The 21,383-nt window shown below is 47.8% G+C and overlaps 1 protein-coding gene across 1 annotated transcript in view; it reads right to left on the minus strand.

Annotated features, from left to right (window-relative positions):
- GNPTAB (N-acetylglucosamine-1-phosphate transferase subunits alpha and beta) overlaps window positions 1-21,383 on the minus strand; it is a 154,978-nt gene that overhangs the window by 52,323 nt on the left and 81,272 nt on the right. Inside the window, exon 9 of the mRNA XM_075344708.1 lies at window positions 5,783-5,962. Coding sequence (XP_075200823.1) covers window positions 5,783-5,962 — 180 coding nt within the window. The remainder of the gene's footprint in view (window positions 1-5,782; window positions 5,963-21,383) is intronic.

Consider the following 21,383-nt stretch of genomic DNA (forward strand, 5'->3'; position numbering starts at 1 on the left):
ACCTGGTAACCGGTGCGGCTTACCGACCGCCCAAAGCGGTTGTGTGTCCACCAGATTCCCTGCCTGGGCCTCCCAGAGCTGTGGAGCTCGTTCTGAAGTCCTCCACCGGCAGAAGTGATTATAACAATGGCTGCCAGCGTTCTTAGGGGAGGAGGAAGCCGTGGGCGTGACTAATAAAGTGCGGGAATCTGGTGCCCCACAGTGCTCAGTGAGGGGGGAGGAGGATACCTAAGTATGCTCCAGCCCTCACTGCCGACGTCCAGTCGAGCGTCCCGCCCTTACCCCTGACTGGCAGGCCCAGGGGCGGGAGTTATGGTACTAGGCCGCAGAAGCCGGGGACTAAATTTAATAACGCGGCCGGCAAGCAGGCGCGGTCGGCGCGGTAGTCCCGGCGTCACAAAAAACACAGCAGCCGCTGCAGCGTCTGTTACACAGGCGCTCCATGCGCCGTCCCCAAGGGGACACAGAGTACCTCTTAGAAGCAGGGCCTGTCCCTGATGATACCCAGTCTCCTGTCCGTCAGATTCCCCCAGGGGCTGCGGAGGGAGCCCGGTCCCAGTGCATGGTGACCGGTTAGGATCCCACTTCTCCCAGAGCCTGTAAGGGATGGGGAAGGAAAACGGCATGTGGCTCCAGCCTTTGTACCCGCAATGGGTACCTCAACCTTAACAGCACCGCCGACATTAGTGGGGTGAGAAGGGAGCATGCCGGGGGCCCTGTGGGGGGCCCTCTTTTCTTCCATCCAATAAATCAGCAGCTGCTGCTGACTAAAATGTGGAGCTTGCGTGAATGTGTGCCTCCTTCAACACAAAGCAAAAAAACTGATGGGCCCGTGATGCACGGGAGGGTGTATAGGCAGAGGGGAGGGGTTACACTTTTTAAAGTGTAATACTTTGTGTGGCCTCCGGAGGCAGAAGCTATACACCCAATTGTCTGGGTCTCCCAATGGAGCGACAAAGAAAACACAGCATAAAGTAACCGCTTTTTTGTACAGCTTTTTCCCCACTCATATGGGTGAATTCTGCAGCAAAAAGGCTGAAAGAATTGACATGCTGCAAATGTAAATCTGCACCAAATCTGCAAGGAGAAAATACTCAAACGTGTGCATGAGACTTCCGGATTCTCATGCACTTTGTTGCCACCAAGAAACTGTTCAGGTTATGTGCCAAAAAAAGTTGTTGCATCGCCATATTTAGAAGAATAAAACATATCCCTTTAGTCTTCATCAGTAATTCATTTGAGTAAGACCAGGCACATTTAAAAAAAAATCCAAACTAATTTAATTCTGCTTAAATATGCTTAGCAAAGCAATTCAGACTGAAAGTGTCATTTAAGTGGTTAAATAGCAATGACTGAAGCTAGCTCTGGTCGCTGCTGTTCGATGTAACACAAGCGGCACCCACCATGTATGGCACATACTCAGCTCATTAGTGCACTTCACACACATGAACCCAACATGTGCCGTATATGTACAGAGAATATCAGTTTTAGGACGGGGCACTAGTGCGATCCTTGCATGACACTCGGCTCACGCTGGCAGTACAGCAGGAGGCGAGTGTCCCTGCGACTGAGGTCTGACTGTGCGAGTGGACCTCAGTTGCGGGGGGCGGGCCGACACTGAGGAGGGGCGGGCCGGCACGGAGGAGGGGGGAGGGATTTCTCTCCCTCTCTCCTCCGTAGCCGGCTATTGCAATTCTCGCCCTGCACTCGTGATAAACCGTTGTACCGCGAGTGCAGTGCGATTTTTCTCTCGCCCCATACACTTGAATGGGTGCGAGAGAGAGAGTCTCGCATTGCACCCACGGCATGCTGCGATTGTTTTCTTGGGCCAATTAGGGCTGAGAAAATAATCGCTCATGGGTGCTGACACACAGGCTAATATTGGTCCGAGTGGAATGCGATGTTTTATCGCACTCCACTCGCACCGTTTTTCTCGCCGTGTGGCTTAGGCCTTAGGGTGAAAGAGTCAATCTTGACTTCTGGATTGCGCCTGCCAATACGTGGCACTAGAGACCCTGTTCTTTTTCTCTTTGAAGAGACTATATGCATACCTTCCTTAAAGAGAACATTACCTGACTTAACACATTTATTACCAGGAGTGTTTTGGACCTTGATCATGAGAGCAAATTTTCAAATGTTAGAAATCTGCATTATAAAGGGGATTTGTTTGTTTTGCGTTTTTTTCTTATTCTACCCAAATATTTTTGGGGACACATGGGTTTTTGTAATTTATGGAAATAGAAGTGGATATCCTATTTATTTTTGTAAAACTTCCGTAGTTATAATCGGACATAAATGAGAAAAAATACACCTTTTCTTATTTTTAGTGTATTTTTTTTCTAAAGCATTTGGCCTTATCTATAACATTTACAGCAAAAATGAAATATTATTAAGTATTATTATATCTCCATTTATTCCATGGGGCTTTACAAGTTAAAAAGGTATACATAAAAAAACAAGTACAACAATCATGAACATTACAAAAACAGACTGGTACAAGAGGATAGAGGACCCTGCCCGCGAGGGCTCACAGTCTACAGGGAATGGGTGAGGGTACAACAGGTGACGACAGAGCTGGTTGCGCAGTGGTGTACTGGTCTGAGATTAATTGTAGGTTGTAGGCTTGTAGGAAGAGGTGGCTCTTCAGGTTCCTTTTGAAGCTTTCCACTGTAGACGAGAGTCTGATATGCTGGGGTAGAGCATTCCAGAGTATGGGGGAGGCGCAAGAGAAATCTTGTATGCGATTGTGGGAAGAGGAGATAATAAAGGAGTAGAGAAGGAGATCTTGTGAGGATCTGAGGTTGCGTGCAGGTAGGTTCTGGGACCTATCACAGATGTATGGAGGAGACTGGTTGTGGATGGCTTTGTATGTCATGGTTAGTGTTTTGAACTGGAGTCTTTGGGCAGTGGGAAGCCAGTGAATAGAATGGCAGAGTGACGAGGCCAGGGAATAGCGAGGGGACAGGTGGATTAATTGGGCCGCAGAGTCCCCCAGTTATCCAGTACAATGATACCAAATAAGTTTATATTGACTAACATATGGTGCTATAACAACAAAGCCACCATTTTAGATTCAAATTAGTGCAATATGTAGAAGTTTTATTTCTGTACATGTCGCAGTGCAGACACAAAGCAGTGAGTGCTACACCATTAGCTCACTTATGTAACAGCAAAGACCTCTTTCCTGTGAGCAGCACAACTGGTCGTCACAGTGGTCAAGTGATTCAGACCTAACAACTTTACATCCAGATGACTTCACCAGGACCAGAAGTTGTTGTTAGGATCAGAATCCAGGGCTGCTGTGGAGAATATAGTCATCTACAAAACAAATTACACATATATACAGTATATACTCGAGTATAAGCTGAGTTCTTCAGCACCATTTTTTAGTCTGAAACTGCCCCCCTTGGCTTATACTCGAGTGAGGTTCTATAAAAAATTCTCATTTGTCCTCCGTTCCTGCGATGTCCTGTTAGGCAACTTTCAAAGTTGTGTTGTTTTGCATCCATCACAATCAGTTGAGTGACTAATGCAACAGATGCGTTGCAGATAATGGCACAACTGATGTGCCTGATGCTGCAAAAGAACAATCCGTTGTTTTGTTTTTGTTTACCCATTTATTAGGGGCAGGCTATTGTGAACGATCAGCTGATCGTTCACAAAAAACGGCCAATCAGCTGATCGCTCTCAAAAGCCGGCCGCCGGGCGATCAGCTGATCATTCACAAAAGCCGCCGCCGGCCGATCAGCTAATCGTTCGGCCGCCGAAAGAGAGAGAAACATTGATTTTAATGATTAAACATAAGAGCTGAGCATGCGCAGTGAATAAAAAGGATTCAGCTGCTCAAAAAACGCTACATGCTGCGTTCCTGACGCCCGACGGTCAGTCGTTCCACAACTGATCCGTCACGCGGCGGATGCAACGCAGACACATTAGTCGCAATGCGTCGTCAATACAAGCCTATGGGAAACAGCGCAAGCCATTAATGGATTGCGCTGTTTTCTATAGCGGCGGATTGCGACTAACACAAGTGTGAAAGTAGACTTACCTGATTCTTGTAGACCGCAGGCACTTCGACCCCTTGATGATCATGGCCGGTACAGGGGGCTGCTGCTGCTGCTGTGGAGTTTGAGTCTAGAATGTATGGGCTCCTTCCAGGTTAGTGGGCGTAACCAGCTTGGTTGCTAGGAGTAGCGATATTGCCTTTGGTCCACTATGATCATGCAAGGAGGGCCTTACCCAGACTCCTGTTTCTATTATACACAACTCCATGACCACGTGGACTTAAAAAAATAAAGTTTATTCCGGCTGGAAACATCCGGCTGCATTTAAAACAAGCCCCTATTATGCGATAGGGGTGTGTTCAAATGACGTCATACCTGGAAGGAGCCCATACACTCTAGTATCTACCCTGCCGTCAGCACTTTACTTCGCTGAATGCTTTGCGGCGCCGCAAAGCATTCAACTGAAGTAAAGCACAGATGACAGCGTCAACCCCGTGTACCGGCTGATATCATCGAGGGGTCTAGGTGCCTGCGGTCCACAAGAAGCAGGTAAGATGACACCATGGGAATGGAGGACAGGTGAGAATAATATTTTGTGTGTATGAGCAACGGCATAAAATGGGACAAGAAGGGAGGACATTACTAAAGAATGGGCATATTACTACAGAAGACAATATGGGCACATTATTACAGGATGTGCACATTACTAGAGGGCACAAGGATAGGTCACATTACTAAAAGATGGGCACATTCCTACAGGTCACAAGGATGATGCACATTACTTCAGGAGTCAAGGATGAGGTACATTACTACAGGAGACAAGGATGGAGTACATAACAACAAGAGACCATGATGGGGCACATGGATGGGCACATTACTACAGAGGACAAAGATGGCGCACATTACTAAAAGATGGGCACATTCCTACAGGGCACAAGGATGATGCACATTACTTCAGGAGTCAAGGATGAGGTACATTACTACAGGAGACAAAAATGGAGTACATAACAACAAGAGACAAGGATGGGCACATTACTAAAGAAGACAAGGATGGGGCACATCAAGACAAGGGGGGGGACAAGGATAGGCACATAACATTTTATTGGTATCTATTTTTATTTTTGAAATGTACCAGTTGCTACTGCATTTCCCAGCCTAGCCTTATACTCAATAAGTTTTTCCATTTTGTTTTGTGGTAAAATGAGGTGCCTCGGCTTATACTCGGGTCGGCTTATACTCGCGAGTATATACAGTACATTCATTTTGCAAAATTGCATGGATATCTGGACGCATACACATATATATTATATATATATATATATATATATATATATATATATATATATATATATATATATCTAGACATACTGTGGGGGTGACATGGTTAAGTGTCTTCCTACTTTGGCTTAGTGCTCTCCTCAAGGAAAAAAATTCTACCCCCCCCCCCCCCCCCGAGTTTCCGTTTATATGACTTGATATTGAAGTGAGTATTATAGTCTGCTTAGTACTCAGACTCAGGCAAAAATCATAAATAAGAGCGTAATAATTTGAATAATTTGTAGAGGTCGAAAGCAGCAATTCACAAGTCTTATGTCTGTCATCAAGACACAAGACAACCTGAGCTCAGTAAGTATAACTGATGCATTAAAAATCCATTACAGCAATACAACACTAGTTTTTGGCAGCTATTCCACCTACAAACGCTTTGCGTTCTGTAATAAAAGCCAGAATTAAATCACAAAATAGGAAAAGGCAAACGGAAACAAGGCAAGTCTTACTTGATGAGATATAATGGTGACACGTGGATTATCAAGGTTCAGCCAGGATGGAATTTGGCCATTTGTCACAATAAAAACATGACGAACCCAAGGAGCATGTTTCTCAATAGATCTCAGAGAGTACCGTAATTCTTCATTATCCTCAAAACGACTGGCAGAGACGTCCCCGTCCTCCTTGAGCTTTTAAAACAAAGGTAAAACTAAGTGTGAAAATTCAGTCTGCTGTGATTTTTCCTATTAAGGATCAAGCCTAACTTGGCCTTAATGTCTACACAAATTCGATGTAGCCTTACGAGGGGTTTATCCCCCCGAGATGTTTGTTAAATTTAGTGTAAACTTAATTCTGGAGAACAGAACAATCTTTTTGTCTGTCTGTTTTTTGTTTCGTCATATTCTGAGAATCATAGGTTTAACATTTTTCTGTAAACACAGCTATATGATGGCTTACTAAAAAAAAAAAAAAAAATGTATATAAAGATCTTTTTTTTTTTTTTTTTTTTTTTTTTAAATCCCAAGGAGGGGATATACCTAGCATGTGGAAGAAGGTACTCTGGTCAGATGGGACCAAAGTAAAACTTTTTAGGCTAAATGAAAAACACTATATGTGACGGAAAACCAACACTGCACATTACCCTGGAACAATATCCCCACTGTAAAACATGGTGGTGGCAGCATCATGCTGTTGAGATGCTTTTCTTCAGCAGGGACGGCGAAGCTCGTTAGAGTTGATGGGAAGATGAATGGAGCTAAATACAGGACAATCCCGGAGGAAAACCTGTTAAAGGCTGCAAAAAACTTTAGATTGGAACATAGGTTCACCTTCTGGCAGGACAACAACCCTAAACATACTGCCAGAGATACAATGGAATGGTTTACATCAATGCATATTCATGTGTTTGCATGGCCCAGTCAAAATCAAGACTTAAATCCCATTGAGAATCTGTGGCAAAACTGGAAAATTGCTGTTCATGGACGCTCTGCATCCAATTTCACCGAGCAATGCTATTTTGCAAATTTCAGCCTCTATATGCGTGAGGTGGTCCTACAAAGTTTGGACTTGGGCAGCTGAATACAAATGAATGTCACAATTATCAGATTGGGGTTTTTTTTATAGTAGAAATTAATTTAGAAAATCATATTTCCTTTGTGCTTCAAAAATACTACTTAGTATTGGTAAATCACATAAAATACATTTAAGGTTTTGGGTGAAAAGTGAATAAATGTGGAAAAGTTCTTGGAGTATGAATACTTTTTCTATGAACTGTACATATAAACATATAAACTCTTTCCATTGTAAAATTTAAACCATGTCTTAATAGATATAGGATGGCAATATCAGAATTCTACAGTTTCTTTTAATCAAAATTTCACGGAAGTGTGAAACAGTCAAACAGCTATAAATGTAAAGAGCCATGTTAGAGGCATAGGTCATCTCTAGTCCAGTGTTTCAAGTCTAAAGAAAAGGGTCACATTCACACTGTTTTGATAATTTCATAGGCTAAAAGAGAATTACTGGTGGAAAACTATAGAAAATTAAGTGAAAACCAAGTGAGGAAGCATCTATCCACATGTACAAGTGCATCTCAATAAATTGAAATATCCTTAAAAAGTTCATTTATTTCAGTAATTCAATACAAAAAGAGAAACATATATTATTATATAGCGTCATTACACACAGAGTGACCTATTTCAAGTCTTTATTTCTGTAAATGTTGATGATTATGGCTTACAGCCAATGAAAACCCAAAAGTCATTATCTCAGAAAATTAGAATAATTACCACAAAACACCTGCAAAGGCTTCCTAAGCTTTTAAAATGGTCCCTTAGTCTGGTTCAGTAGGCTACACAATCATGGGGAAGATGCTGACTTGACAGATGTCCAGAAGGCAGTCATTGACACACTCCACAAGGAGGGTAAGCCACAAAAGGTCATTGCTAAAGAAGCTGGGTGTTCACAGAGTGCTGTATCCAAGCATATTAATGGAAAGTTGAGTGGAAGTAGAAAATATAGTAGAATAAGGTGCACAAGACGGATAACCGCAGCCTTGATAGGATTGTTAAGAAAAGGCCATTCAAAAATTTGGGTGAGATTCACAAGGAGTGGATTGCTGCTGGAGTCAGTGCTTCAAGAGCCACCCCATATAGATGTATCCAAAACATGGGCTACAACTATCACATTCCTTGTGTCAAGCCACTTATGACCAATAGATAATTAAAGAAACGTCTTACCTGGGCCAAAGAGAAAAAGAACTGGACTGTTGCTCAGTTTCCAAAGTGTTGTTTTTTGATTAAAGTAAATTTAGGATTTTTATTTGGAAATCAAGGTACCAGAGGCACGCAATCCAAGCTGCTTGAGGTCTACCGTAAAATTTCCACAATCAGTGACGTTTTGGGGAGCCATATCATCTGCTGGTGTATGTCCACTGGGTTTTATCAAGACTAAAGTCAGTGCAGCCGTCTACCAGGAAATTTTACAGCACTTCATGCTTCCCTCTGCCAACAAGCTTTTTGTAGACGGAAATATCATTTTCCAGCAGGACTTCGTACCTGTCCACACTGCCAAAAAAGAGAATTTTGTTTACTTACCGTAAATTCTTTTTCTTATAGTTCCGTATTGGGAGACCCAGACATTGGGTGTATAGCTTCCGCCTCCGGAGGACACACAAAGTACTACACTCAAAAGTGTAGCTCCTCCCTCTGAGCCTATACACCCCCTGGAGAACCAGATCTAGCCAGTTTAGTGCAAAAGCTGAAGGAGAATAGCCACCCACAAGTAAAAACAGAGCAAGAACCGGAACAACCGGAGACTCTGTCCACAACAACAGCCGGTGATAACACGCGGAACAAGAAACTGCCAACAGGCAACAGGGAGGGTGCTGGGTCTCCCAATACGGAACTATAAGAAAAAGAATTTACGGTAAGTAAACAAAATTCTCTTTTTCTTTATCGTTCCTATGGGAGACCGAGACATTGGGACGTCTCAAAGCAGTCCATGGGTGGGAATAAACAGAAAAAACTGAGAAGTAGGCGGAGCCTAACTTCACAAATGGGCGACAGCCGCCTGAAGGATGCGTCTGCCCAAGCTCGCATCTGCCGAAGCATGAGCATGCACTTGGTAGTGCTTTGAAAAGGTATGCAGGCTAGTCCAAGTGGCAGCCTGACAGACTTGCTGAGCCGTAGCCTGGTGCTTGAAAGCCCAAGAGGCACCGACAGCTCTGGTCGAGTGTGCCTTGATCCCCGGCTGGGGAGGCACATGAGAACACTGGTAGGCATCCGAAATGGTCGACCTAATCCAACGGGCTAGTGTCGGCTTAGAAGCAGAGAGGCCCTTACGCCAACCTGTGGTTAGCACAAAAAGAGAGGTGCACCGCCTAATAGCAGCGGTGCGAGACACATAGATCCGGAGCGCCCGCACCAGATCCAGAGTATGCAACGCTTTTTCAAAGCGATGAACAGGAGCCGGACAAAAGGAAGGCAGGGTAATGTCCTGGTTAAGGTGGAAAGGAGAAACCACCTTAGGGAGAAAGTCCGGAGTCAGACGGAGAACCACCTTGTCTTGATGAAAAACCAAAAAAGGTCACTCCGAAGAGAGCGCAGCCAAATCAGAGACTCTCCTGAGGGAAGTTATGGCCACTAGAAAAAACACTTTCTGTGAAAGACGAAACAAAGAAACCTCCCTAAGAGGCTCAAAGGGGGGTTTCTGCAAAACCGTGAGAACCAAATTGAGGTCCCAGGGATCCAAGGGCCGCCGGTAAGGCGGAATGATGTGAGACGCACCTTGCATGAAGGTGCGGACCTGAGCCAGCCGGGCGATACGCCGCTGGAACAGTACTGACAGAGCCGAGACTTGTCCTTTGAGAGAGTTGAGGGACAGACCCAGCTGCAGACCGGACTGTAGAAAAGACAGAAGGGTCGGCAAGGAAAAAGGCCAAGGAGGATGGCCGGAAGAGCGACACCAGGACAGGAAAATTTTCCAAGTCCTGTGATAGATCTTGGCAGAGGAAGACTTACGGGCCCGAGTCATAGTGGAGATGACTTCAGGGGGGATACCGGAAGCCGTCAAGATCCAGGACTCAAGAGCCACGCCGTCAATCTGAGAGCCGCAGAATTCTGGCGGAAAAACGGACCTTGTGAGAGAAGGTCTGGACGGTCCGGAAGATGCCACGGCACCTCTACGGACAGATGGAGCAGGTCTGGATACCAAGCTCGCCTGGGCCAGTCCGGAGCAATGAGGATGACTCGACGGCCCTCCATTCTGATCTTGCGCAGAACTCTGGGCAAGAGAGCTAGAGGGGGAAACACGTAGGACAGACGAAACTGGGACCAGTCTTGAACCAGAGCGTCCGCGGCGAATGCCTGAGGATCGTGGTAGCGAGCCAAGTAAACCGGAACCTTGTTGTTGTGACGGGATGCCATTAGGTCCACGTCCGGAGTGCCCCACTTGCGGCAGATTGACTGAAACACTGTCGGATGCAGGGACCACTCGCCACTGTCCACGGTTTGACGGCTGAGATAATCTGCCTCCCAGTTTTCCACGCCTGGGATGTGGACTGCGGATATGGTGGACTTGGAGTCCTCCGTCCATTGAAGGATACGTTGTACCTCCAACATTGCCAGGCGGCTGCGTGTCCCGCCTTGGTGATTGATGTAGGCAACCGCTGTCGCGTTGTCTGACTGGACTCGGATGTGCTTGCCCGCCAATAGGTGGTGAAAAGCTAGGAGAGCCAGGAGCACGGCTCTGGTTTCCAGCACATTGATCGAGAGGGCTGACTCGGACGGAGTCCAAGTGCCCTGTGCTCGGTGGTGGAGATATACCGCTCCCCAGCCGGATAGACTGGCATCCGTGGTGAGGATCACCCAGGACGGGGCCAGAAAAGAGCGTCCCTGAGACAGAGAGAGGGGCCGAAGCCACCACTGAAGAGAGCTCCTGGTCTGTGGCGACAGAGCCACTAACCTGTGCAAGGAGGAAGGCCGCTTGTCCCAACAGCGGAGAATGTCCAGCTGCAGTGGACGCAGATGGAACTGGGCAAAGGGAACAGCCTCCATTGACGCCACCATCTGACCCAGCACCTGCATCAGATGCCTGATGGAATAACGGCGGGGCCTCAGCAGAGAGCGCACCGCCAGTTTGAGGGACTGCTGTTTGATCAAGGGCAACTTCACAAGTGCCGGCAGAGTCTCGAACTGCATCCCTAGGTACGTGAGCCTCTGGGTCGGAGTCAGAGTGGATTTGGGCAGATTGACCAACCACCCGAATTGGGCTAGAGTGGCGAGAGTGAGCGAGACACTCCGCTGACAGTCTGCGCTGGATGAAGCCTTGACTAGAAGGTCGTCCAGGTAAGGAATCACTGCCAACCCCTGGAGGTGCAGAACCGCAACCACTGCTGCCATGACCTTGGTGAATACCCGAGGGGCAGTGGCTAACCCGAAGGGGAGAGCCACGAATTGGAAATGTTCCTCTCCGATTGCAAAACGTAGCCAACGCTGGTGTGAAACTGCAATTGGCACATGGAGATAGGCATCTCTGATGTCGATGGATGCCAGGAACTCCCCTTGGGTCATTGAGGCAATGACTGACCGCAGAGACTCCATGCGAAAATGCCGCACTTGAACATGCTTGTTGAGAAGCTTGAGATCCAGGATGGGCCGGAAGGAACCGTCCTTTTTGGGGACTAGGAAGAGATTTGAGTAGAAACCTCTGAACCGTTCCCAGGCGGGAACCGGAACAATTACTCCGTTGGCCTGCAAGGATGCCACGGCCTGAGAGAAGGCGGCGGCCTTGGAGCAGGGGGGAGTTGACAGAAAAAAATCTGTTTGGCGGACTGGAAGAGAATTCTATCCTGTAGCCGTGGGAGATGATATCCCGCACCCACTGATCGGAGACGTGTTGAAACCACGCGTCGCCAAAGTGGGAGAGCCTGCCACCGACTAAGGACGTTGCTGGCGCGGCCAGATAGTCAAGAGGAGGCTGCCTTAGTGGCAGCAGCTCCTGCGGTCTTCTGTGGACGCACCTTTGTGCGCCAGGTGGATTTTTGGTCCTTGGCTGAGTTAGTGGACGAGGCCGAGGGGTTAGAGGACGACCAGTTGAAGGAACGAAAGGAACGAAACCTCGACTGATTCCTACCCTGGACAGGTTTTCTGGTTTTGGTTTGTGGCATGGAAGTACTCTTCCCGCCAGTAGCTTCTTTGATAATTTCATCCAGCTGTTCACCGAACAGCCTGGACCCAGCAAAAGGGAGCCCAGCAAGGTACTTCTTTGAAGAAGCATCTGCCTTCCATTCTCGAAGCCACAAGATCCTGCGGATAGCGAGGGAATTAGCCGAAGCCACCGCAGTGCGGTGAGAAGCCTCCAGCATGGCAGACATGGCATAGGATGAAAAAGCTGAAGCTTGGGAAGTTAAGGAAACCATTTCGGGCATAGATTCCCTGGCGAGGGAATGCATCTCCTCTAGAGAAGCAGAGATGGCTTTGAGAGCCCACACTGCTGCAAAAGATGGGGAGAACGAGGCCCCTGCCGCCTCATATACAGATTTGGCCAGAAGGTCAACCTGGCGGTCAGTGGAATCCTTAAGAGAAGTGCCATCAGCCACTGATACAACGGTCCGGGCTGAGAGTCTAGACACCGGGGGGGTCTACCTTTGGTGAATGAGCCCACTCCTTGACCACCTCAGGTGGAAAGGGAAAACGGTCATCAGAACCACGCTTTGGGAAGCGTTTGTCAGGACAGGCCCTAGGCTTATCCACAGCGGCCTGAAAACTGTAGTGGTTAAAGAACACACTCTTTGTCCTCTTAGGCGAGGTAAACTGGTGCTTTTCTGCCAGAGAGGGTTGCTCCTCTGATACTGGCGGATTGAGGTCCAGTACAGAATTAATGGACGCAATCAAATCACTAACATCTGAGTCACTTTCGGACAGATCAATGGGGCACATGGAGTTAGCCTCCGAGCCCCCTGTAAAGGCATCCTCCTCGTCCCGCGAGTCAGCTTCTGAAACAGAGCCGCGGGACGAGGAAGGAGAGGGAGCCCTGCGTCTCCTCTTAGGAGGACGGGGTCTGGGACCAGATGATGAATCCTTTGTGAGCTCCGCTGAGAGAGCCCTAGCAGCAGAGGCACCCTGTGAAGGGGGCTGATGCATGTTCAGCAAAGTCCTGGACAGCTGTCCCATGGAGTCAGCAAAAGACTGGGAGATAGACCTAGATAAGGATTCTACCCAAGCCGGGGGTTCAGCCACAGGAGCCGGAGCAGCCGGAGAGACCACTGAGGGTGCGATTCCAGGCTGAGGCATTGTCAGGTTAGAGCAGGCATCACAATGTGGATAGGTGCTCGGTTCAGGCAGTAGGAGCTTACATGCAGTGCATACTGAATACAGCTTTGGAGCCTTGCTCCTCGTGTGAGACATGCTGCTGAAGTGGGGGCTTGCCAGAAAGACCCCCAGAGAGTATATACAGAGGTCCACAACCAGACGTTGTGGCTTACCAGACCGCTGGAGCGGTGTTGTGTGCCCTCCAGATCCCAAAGCCCGGACCCCCAAGCACCTCAGCAGGGATGCTGCAGACCAGTGCTAATCGCAGAGAAAACGCTGAAAAAATGGCGCCGGAGGGAAGAGAGGGGGCGGGACCTACTCTGAGAGCGGGATCTGGAGGGCCAAAGAGACTTACAGGGGAGGAGACATGCACCCAGTGAGGAGTGTCCCTCCCCTGTGCAGAACGGCCGCTGGGCGGAGCCGCGCTGTCCCTCTGCATGAATGACATGCGAGGGCAGTGAAACCGAAAGTAGGAGCCGGGGCCTAAATTTGAGCGGTGCGGCCGGCGCGCAGGCACCATCGGCGCGGTTCTCAGGCGACAGCCAGAGAACCCGCCGGAAATGTCAGAAAAGTCACTCAGCACACTCTCCCACAACAATAAAGTACAGGGACCCCCAATATATAAACGTCTCAGGTACTTAGCTTGCTGAGACGCAGGGTTCCAAGTCCCTGGGGATGAGTGCTCCGTCCAGCAGGATCCTGAAGGGCTGCGGATGGAGACCGGTCTCCTGCCAAGCATGGAGAACCGTGCTGGCTCCCACTTCAAGCCAGAGCCCAGGAGGGATGGTGAAGGAGCACGACATGTAAGGCTCCAGCCTTGGAATCAACCTTAACAGCACCGCCGACACAGTGGGGTGAGAAGGGAAATGCCGGGGGTCCAGACTTGGACCCGCTTTTCTTCAAACTCTTAACAAAAATGAAAAATCAGATGAGAATGCATGTGTGGATGTATGCCTCCTGAACACAAAGCGATAAACTGGCTAGATCTGGTTCTCCAGGGGGTGTATAGGATCAGAGGGAGGAGCTACACTTTTGAGTGTAGTACTTTGTGTGTCCTCCGGAGGCAGAAGCTATACACCCAATGTCTGGGTCTCCCATAGGAACGATAAAGACAGTACCAATACCTGGTTCAATAACCACAGTATCAGCAAACTCGCCTGACCTCAATCTCATAGAGAATCTATGGGATATTGTCAAGAGGAAGATGACAGACACCAGACCCAACAATGCAGACGAGCTGAAGGCTGCTATAAAAGCAACCTGCGCTTCCATAACACCTCAGCAGTGCCACAGGCTGATCGTCTACATGCCACGCTGCATTGATGCAGTAATTCATGCAAAAGGAGCCCCAACCAAGTATTGAGTGCATTTACTGTACAGACTTTTCAGTAAAATCATTTTTTCATTTAGTTTAATAATAAATATTCTAATTTTCTGAGATAATGACTTTTGGGTTTTCATTGGCTGTAAGCCATAATCATCAACATTAACACAAATAAAACACTTGAAATAGATCACTCTGTGTGTAATGACTCTACATAATATACGTGTTTCCCGCTTTGTGTTGAATTACTGAAACAAATTAACGTTTTGAGGACACTCTAATTTATGGAGATGCACGTGTAAGTAATGGAAACAGGCTGATTACTAAGGCAGAGCATCCACTGTGCCTAACAAGGAGGAGAACAATCTTCCCAAGTTATATATCTATATATCTATATATATATATATATATATATATATATATATATATATATATATATATATATATATATATATATATATATATATATCTATATCTATATCTATATCTATATATATATATATGACTAGAAGGCGGCCCGATTCTACGCATCGGGTATTCTAGAATTTACGTATTGTATAGTTAATGTATGATTCTGTATATATATATATATATATATATATATATATATATATATAACAGAAATCGTACATTAACTATACAATACGTAAATTCTAGAATACCCGATGCGTAGAATCGGGCCACCTTCTAGTCTATATATATATATATATATATATATATATATATATATATATATATATATATATATATACAGTCAGGGCCAGAAATATTTGGACAGTGACACAAGTTTTGTTATTTTAGCTGTTTACAAAAACATGTTCAGAAATACAATTATATATATAATATGGGCTGAAAGTGCAGACTCCCAGCTGCAATATGAGAGTTTTCACATCCAAATCGGAGAAAGGGTTTAGGAATCATAGCTCTGTAGTGCATAGCCTCCTCTTTTTCAAGGGACCAAAAGTAATTGGACAAGGGACTCTAAAGGCCCCGTCACACTAAGCAACATCGCTAGCAACATCGCTGGTAACGAACAACTTTTGTGACGTTGCTAGTGATGTTGCTGTGTGTGACATCCAGCAACAACCTGGCCCCTGCTGTGAGGTCCTTGGTTGTTGCTGAATGTCCTGGGCCATTATTTAGTTGTTGCTGTCCTGCTGTGAAGCACAGATCGCTGTGTGTGACAGCAAGACAGCAACAACTAATGTGCAGTGAGCAGGGAGCCGGCTTCTGCTGAGGCTGGTAACTAATGTAAACATCGGGTAACCAGGAAGCCCTGTCCTTGGTTACCCGATATTTACCTTTGATACCAGACTCCTCCGCTCTCACTGCCTGTGCTGCCGGCTCCTGCTCTGTGCACATGTAGCTGCAGCACACATCAGGTAATTAACCCGATGTGTGCTGTAACTAGGAGAGCAAGGAGCCAGCGCTAAGCAGTGTGCGCTGCTCCCTGCTCTGTGCACATTTAGCTGCAGCACACATCGGGTTAATTAACCTGATGTGTGCTGTAACTAGGAGACTGGGGGCTGGTCACTGGTTGCTGGTGAGCTCACCAGCAACTCGTGTAGCCACGCTCCAGCGATCCCTGCCAGGTCAGGTTGCTGGTGGGATCGCTGGAGCGTCGCAGTGTGACATCTCACCAGCAACCTCCTAGCAACTTACCAGCGATCCCTATCGTTGTTGGGATCGCTGGTAAGTTGCTTAGTGTGACTGGACCTTAAGGGCTGCAATTAACTCTGAAGGCGTCTCCCTCGTTAACCTGTAATCAATGAAGTAGTTAAAAGGTCTGGGGTTGATTACAGGTGTGTGGTTTTGCATTTGGAGGTTGTTGCTGTGACCAGACAACATGCGGTCTAAGGAACTCTCAATTGAGGTGAAGCAGAACATCCTGAGGCTGGAAAAAAAAAGAAAAAATCCATCAGAGAGATAGCAGACATGCTTGGAGTAGCAAAATCAACAGTCGGGTACATTCTGAGAAAAAAGGAATTGACTGGTGAGCTTGGGAACTCAAAAGGCCTGGGCATCCACGGATGACAACAGTGGTGGATGATCGCCGCATACTTTCTTTGGTGAAGAAGAACCCGTTCACAACATCAACTGAAGTCCAGAACACTCTCAGTGAAGTAGGTGTATCTGTTTCTAAGTCAACAGTAAAGAGAAGACTCCATGAAAGTAAATAAAAAAGGGTTCACATCTAGATGCAAACCATTCATCAATTCCAAAAATAGACAGGCCAGAGTTAAATTTGCTGAAAAACACCTCATAAAGCCAGCTCAGTTCTGGAAAAGTATTCTATGGACAGATGAGACAAAGATCAACCTGTACCAGAATGATGGGAAGAAAAAAGTTTGGAGAAGAAAGGGAACGGCACATGATCCAAGGCACACCACATCCTCTGTAAAACATGGTGGAGGCAACGTGATGGCATGGGCATGCATGGCTTTCAATGGCACTGGGTCATTATGTTTATTGATGACATAACAGCAGACAAGAGTAGCCGGATGAATTCTGAAGTGTACCGGGATATACTTTCAGCCCAGATTCAGCCAAATGCCGCAAAGTTGATCGGACGGCGCTTCATAGTACAGATGGACAATGACCCCAAGCATACAGCCAAAGCTACCCAGGAGTTCATGAGTGCAAAAAAGTGGAACATTCTGCAATGGCCAAGTCAATCACCAGATCTTAACCCAATTGAGCATGCATTTCACTTGCTCAAATCCAGACTTAAGACGGAAAGACCCACAAACAAGCAAGACCTGAAGGCTGCGGCTGTAAAGGCCTGGCAAAGCATTAAGAAGGAGGAAACCCAGCGTTTGGTGATGTCCATGGGTTCCAGACTTAAGGCAGTGATTGCCTCCAAAGGATTCGCAACAAAATATTGAAAATAAAAATATTTTGTTTGGGTTTGGTTTATTTGTCCAATTACTTTTGACCTCCTAAAATGTGGAGTGTTTGTAAAGAAATGTGTACAATTCCTACAATTTCTATCAGATATTTTTGTTCAAACCTTCAAATTAAACGTTACAATCTGCACTTGAATTCTGTTGTAGAGGTTTCATTTCAAATCCAATGTGGTGGCATGCAGAGCCCAACTCGCGAAAATTGTGTCACTGTCCAAATATTTCTGGACCTAACTGTATATATATATATATATATATATATATATATATATATAGATGTTGTTGTCTGTAGTTACCAAGTGTTTGTGTAGGGCGCTGTACATGTTCTGGGTGTTGTCTGGGTGTGGTGGGGGGTGAGAGCGGTGTTGTATGTGTGTTGCGTGTGTTGCGTTGTTTGTGGAGCGCTGTGTGTCTGTAGCGTTGTGTGTGTGTGTGTTGCGCGGTTTGTGTGGGTGTGGTGTGTTTTGGGGGGAGGTATGTTTTGTGCAATGTGTGTGTGTTGCGTGGTATGTGCGTATATTTATGTATGCCGCGGTGTTTGTGTGTTGGGTGTTGTGTGTGTGCAGCGTTGTCTGTGTGTGTGGGTGTGTGTAGGGCGGTGTTTGTGGTTCCCAGTGTGTATGTGGTATGTTGTGTGTGTCTGTGTGTGTGTTGGGGGGAGGTGTGCACCTCCCATCGTGCTCCATCCCCCATGCTGCGCACCCCCCATCGTGCTCCATCCGCCATGCTGCGCACTCCCAAACGTGCTCCATCCGCCATGCTGCGCACTCCCAAACGTGCTCCATCCGCCATGCTGCGCACTCCCAAACGTGCTCAATCCGCCATGCTGCGCACTCCCAAACGTGCTCAATCCGCCATGCTGCGCACTCCCAAACGTGCTCCATCCCCCATGCTGCGCACCCCCCATCGTGCTCCATCCCCCATGCTGCACCAGCATCAGCCTCTCTGCCCCCAGCATCAGCCTCTATCCTCCCAGCATCAGCCTCTCTCCTCCCAGCATTAGCCTCTCTGTCCCCAGCATTAGCCTCTCTGTCCCCAGCATCAGCCTCTCTCCTCCCAGCCTCAGCCTCCCCCAGCATCAGCCTCTCTTCTCTCAGCCTCCCCCCTCCCAGCCTCCCTCAGCATCAGCGTCCCCCTCCCAGCCTCCCCCAGCATCAGCCTCCCCCTCCCAGCCTCCCCCAGCATCAGCCTCTCGCCTCCAAGCCTCCCCCAGCATCAGCCTCTCTCCTCCCAGCCTCCCCCAGCATCAGCCTCCCCCTCCCAGCCTTCCCCAGGATCAGCCTCTCTACTCCCAGCCTCCCTCCTCCCAGCCTCCCCCAGCATCAGCCTCCCCCAGCATCAGCCTCTCTCCTCCCAGCCTCCCCCAGCATCAGCCTCTCTCCTCTCAGCCTCCCCCAGCATCAGCCTACACCCTCCCAGCCTCCCCCAGCATCAGCCTACCCCAGCATCAGCCTACAACCTCCCAGCCTCCCCCAGCATCAGCCTACCCCAGCATCAGCCTACACCCTCCCAGCCTCCCCCAGCATCAGCCTACCCCAGCATCAGCCTCTCTCCTCCCAGCCTCCCCCAGGATCAGCCTCTCTCCTCCCAGCCTCCCCCAGCACGCCGTGCTCCTCTGCCGACACTCACAGATCCGATCGCATACACTCACACACACACATCTGAACACACTCACACACATCCGATCGAATACACTCACACACACACTGAAGATATCGCACATATGCGCTCACACTCACAACATCCGGAGATACCACATGCTTCTGGCCATGTGATCCTCCGGCAGGTCCTGGAAGGTCACTCCACAGTATCGCCGCCGAGAAGCAAGCGATATCCCAGGATGTTGTGAGTGTGTGGATGCAATGTGATGTGTGTGTGAGAGTGAGTGTGATCTGATGTGTGTGTGTGTGAGAGTGAGTGTGATCTGATTGTGTGTGTGTGTGTTGTTATGTGTGTGCATGTGTATGTTCCGCTGCAGGACCTTGATGCGCTGGTAACTATGCTACCATGGTTACCAGCGTATCCCGTCCCCCGCTCGCACGGGAGCCCACACCAGCATACGGCGGCAACCCCAGCAATGCGAGGGTATGTGTCGGCTGGGTTGGCGGCGTACGCTGATGTGGGCTCCCGGGGGTACAGTACTCATCTGGGAGTCGTGGCTCCGTGTCGGTTCGGAGAATGCGTGCGGGGGGCGGGGCCAGAGCGAGTGTGCATTGCGTGAGGGGGGGCGGGGCGTGGCCGAGTTGCCAATGCGTGCAGGGTGCCTGGGCGAGAGGCCAATCCGTGTGGGGGGCGGAGCCTGGGCGAGCGGCCGGCCAATCCGTGTGCGGGCGGAGCCTGGGCGAGCGGCCAATCCGTGCGGGGGGGGCGGGGCCATGGAGAGCCCAGTGGCCAATCAGCTTTGTGTCACCGTAAGGACACAATTTTGGAGCCAGACAGACAGACAGAGAGACAGACAGACAGACAGACAGACAGACAGAATAAGGCAATTATATATATAGATTATAGACTTGTGTGCCGGTGTGACACGCTAAGTAAATATAAACAAGACCTAAGCATTTATCTCATGTTAAAGATATTTGCCTTTGACATTATTTAAAGGCCACAAAGACTTGTCATTCCAATATCACTCGTCAACAATTATATTAGGTAACAGCCAGTAGTAAGTAACAGTAGTTTTACATTTAATTATTCTCCACACAAAATCACAAAATAAGCATAACATTCTGAAAATCAAAATGTACATAAGTAAAAATCAGGACATAACTGCTTGCAAACAGGTGTAAAAGTTCAGTTAAAGGGAACCTGTCAGCAGAAATTTTGCAATAAACCTAAAAGTTTCCCCCTCTGCAGCTCCTGGGCTGCATTCTGGAAAGGTTCCTGTTGTTATTGTGCCCCCTTTGAGACCTAAATAAAGACTTTATAAAGTCTTACCTTTTTGTATGCTAATCTTTTTTTATGTACACGTGGGGCGGGCTGTCTTGCGTCCGTTAGTCGCTCTCCTGCCACTTTACGCCATCCCCCATCGCTCATTTCCATAACTGTGGACGCCACCCAGTGCTCCTGAGGTCTCGCGCATGTGCCGTGCCACTGTCGCGGGACTGAGTACTGTGCACAGTGTGGCCGCTGGTGACGTGATTGCGCAGGTGTGAGATTATGGGCGGCGCTGTGATTGTCATCAGCAAGTACCCGCCCATAATCTTGCCCTTTCCCCTCTGCCTCCACCGTTCTGCGCAAGCGCTGGCCAGATGAACACACGTCACCTCTTACTCATCTTTCCCTGGAGCAGGAAATAGATGGGAGGAGCGGAACAGCATAACGGTGGAGGCATCTCACGCCTGCGCAATCACGTCACCAGCGGTCACACTGCACAGTGCTCAGTCCCGCGAGAGTGGCACGGCGCATTCGCGAGACCTCGGGAGCACTGGGCGGCGTCCTCAGTTATGGAAATGAGCGATGGGGGACGGCGTAAAGCGGCAGGAGGGCGACTAACGGACGCAAGAGAGCCCGCCCCCATGTACACAAAAAAAGATTAGCATACAAAAAAGGTAAGACTTTATAAAGTCTTTATTTTGGTCTCAAAGGGGGCACAATAACAACAGGAACATTGCTAGAATGCAGCCCAGGAGCTGCAGAGGGGGAATCTTTAGGTTTATTGCAAAATTTCTGCTGACAGGTTCCCTTTAAATCCTACTACGTAAAGGGGATATCCCAACTGTCAAACGTCAAAGTGTAAGCCCCCACTCCATGATCTTAAAATTATGGGATCTTGTTCCCCAATTTTACCAGAAAGCCATCCAAGGTTTCCTCAGTTTTGTGAGATTTAACATTCACACAAAAAAGTCTATATATATTTTAATATGTATTATTTTAAATCTTATAAATTGTGTTCAAGAGTAATCCATCAGCTTTTTGGATATGGTTTTATATGGGTATTAGCATGAAGTAATGTTAGTTTTTATCTAAGTAGTCAGGAAATAATATCTTCTACGAGAGTTACAGAAACAGAGTAGCATAGCTCAAAAGGCTATTTCTGGAGCACCACCTCTTATGGTTGGTGGTTGGACTGCAT

The sequence above is a fragment of the Anomaloglossus baeobatrachus genome, chromosome 4 (assembly GCF_048569485.1).
Source record: "Anomaloglossus baeobatrachus isolate aAnoBae1 chromosome 4, aAnoBae1.hap1, whole genome shotgun sequence".
In the NCBI taxonomy this organism is placed as follows: Eukaryota; Metazoa; Chordata; class Amphibia; order Anura; family Aromobatidae; genus Anomaloglossus; species Anomaloglossus baeobatrachus.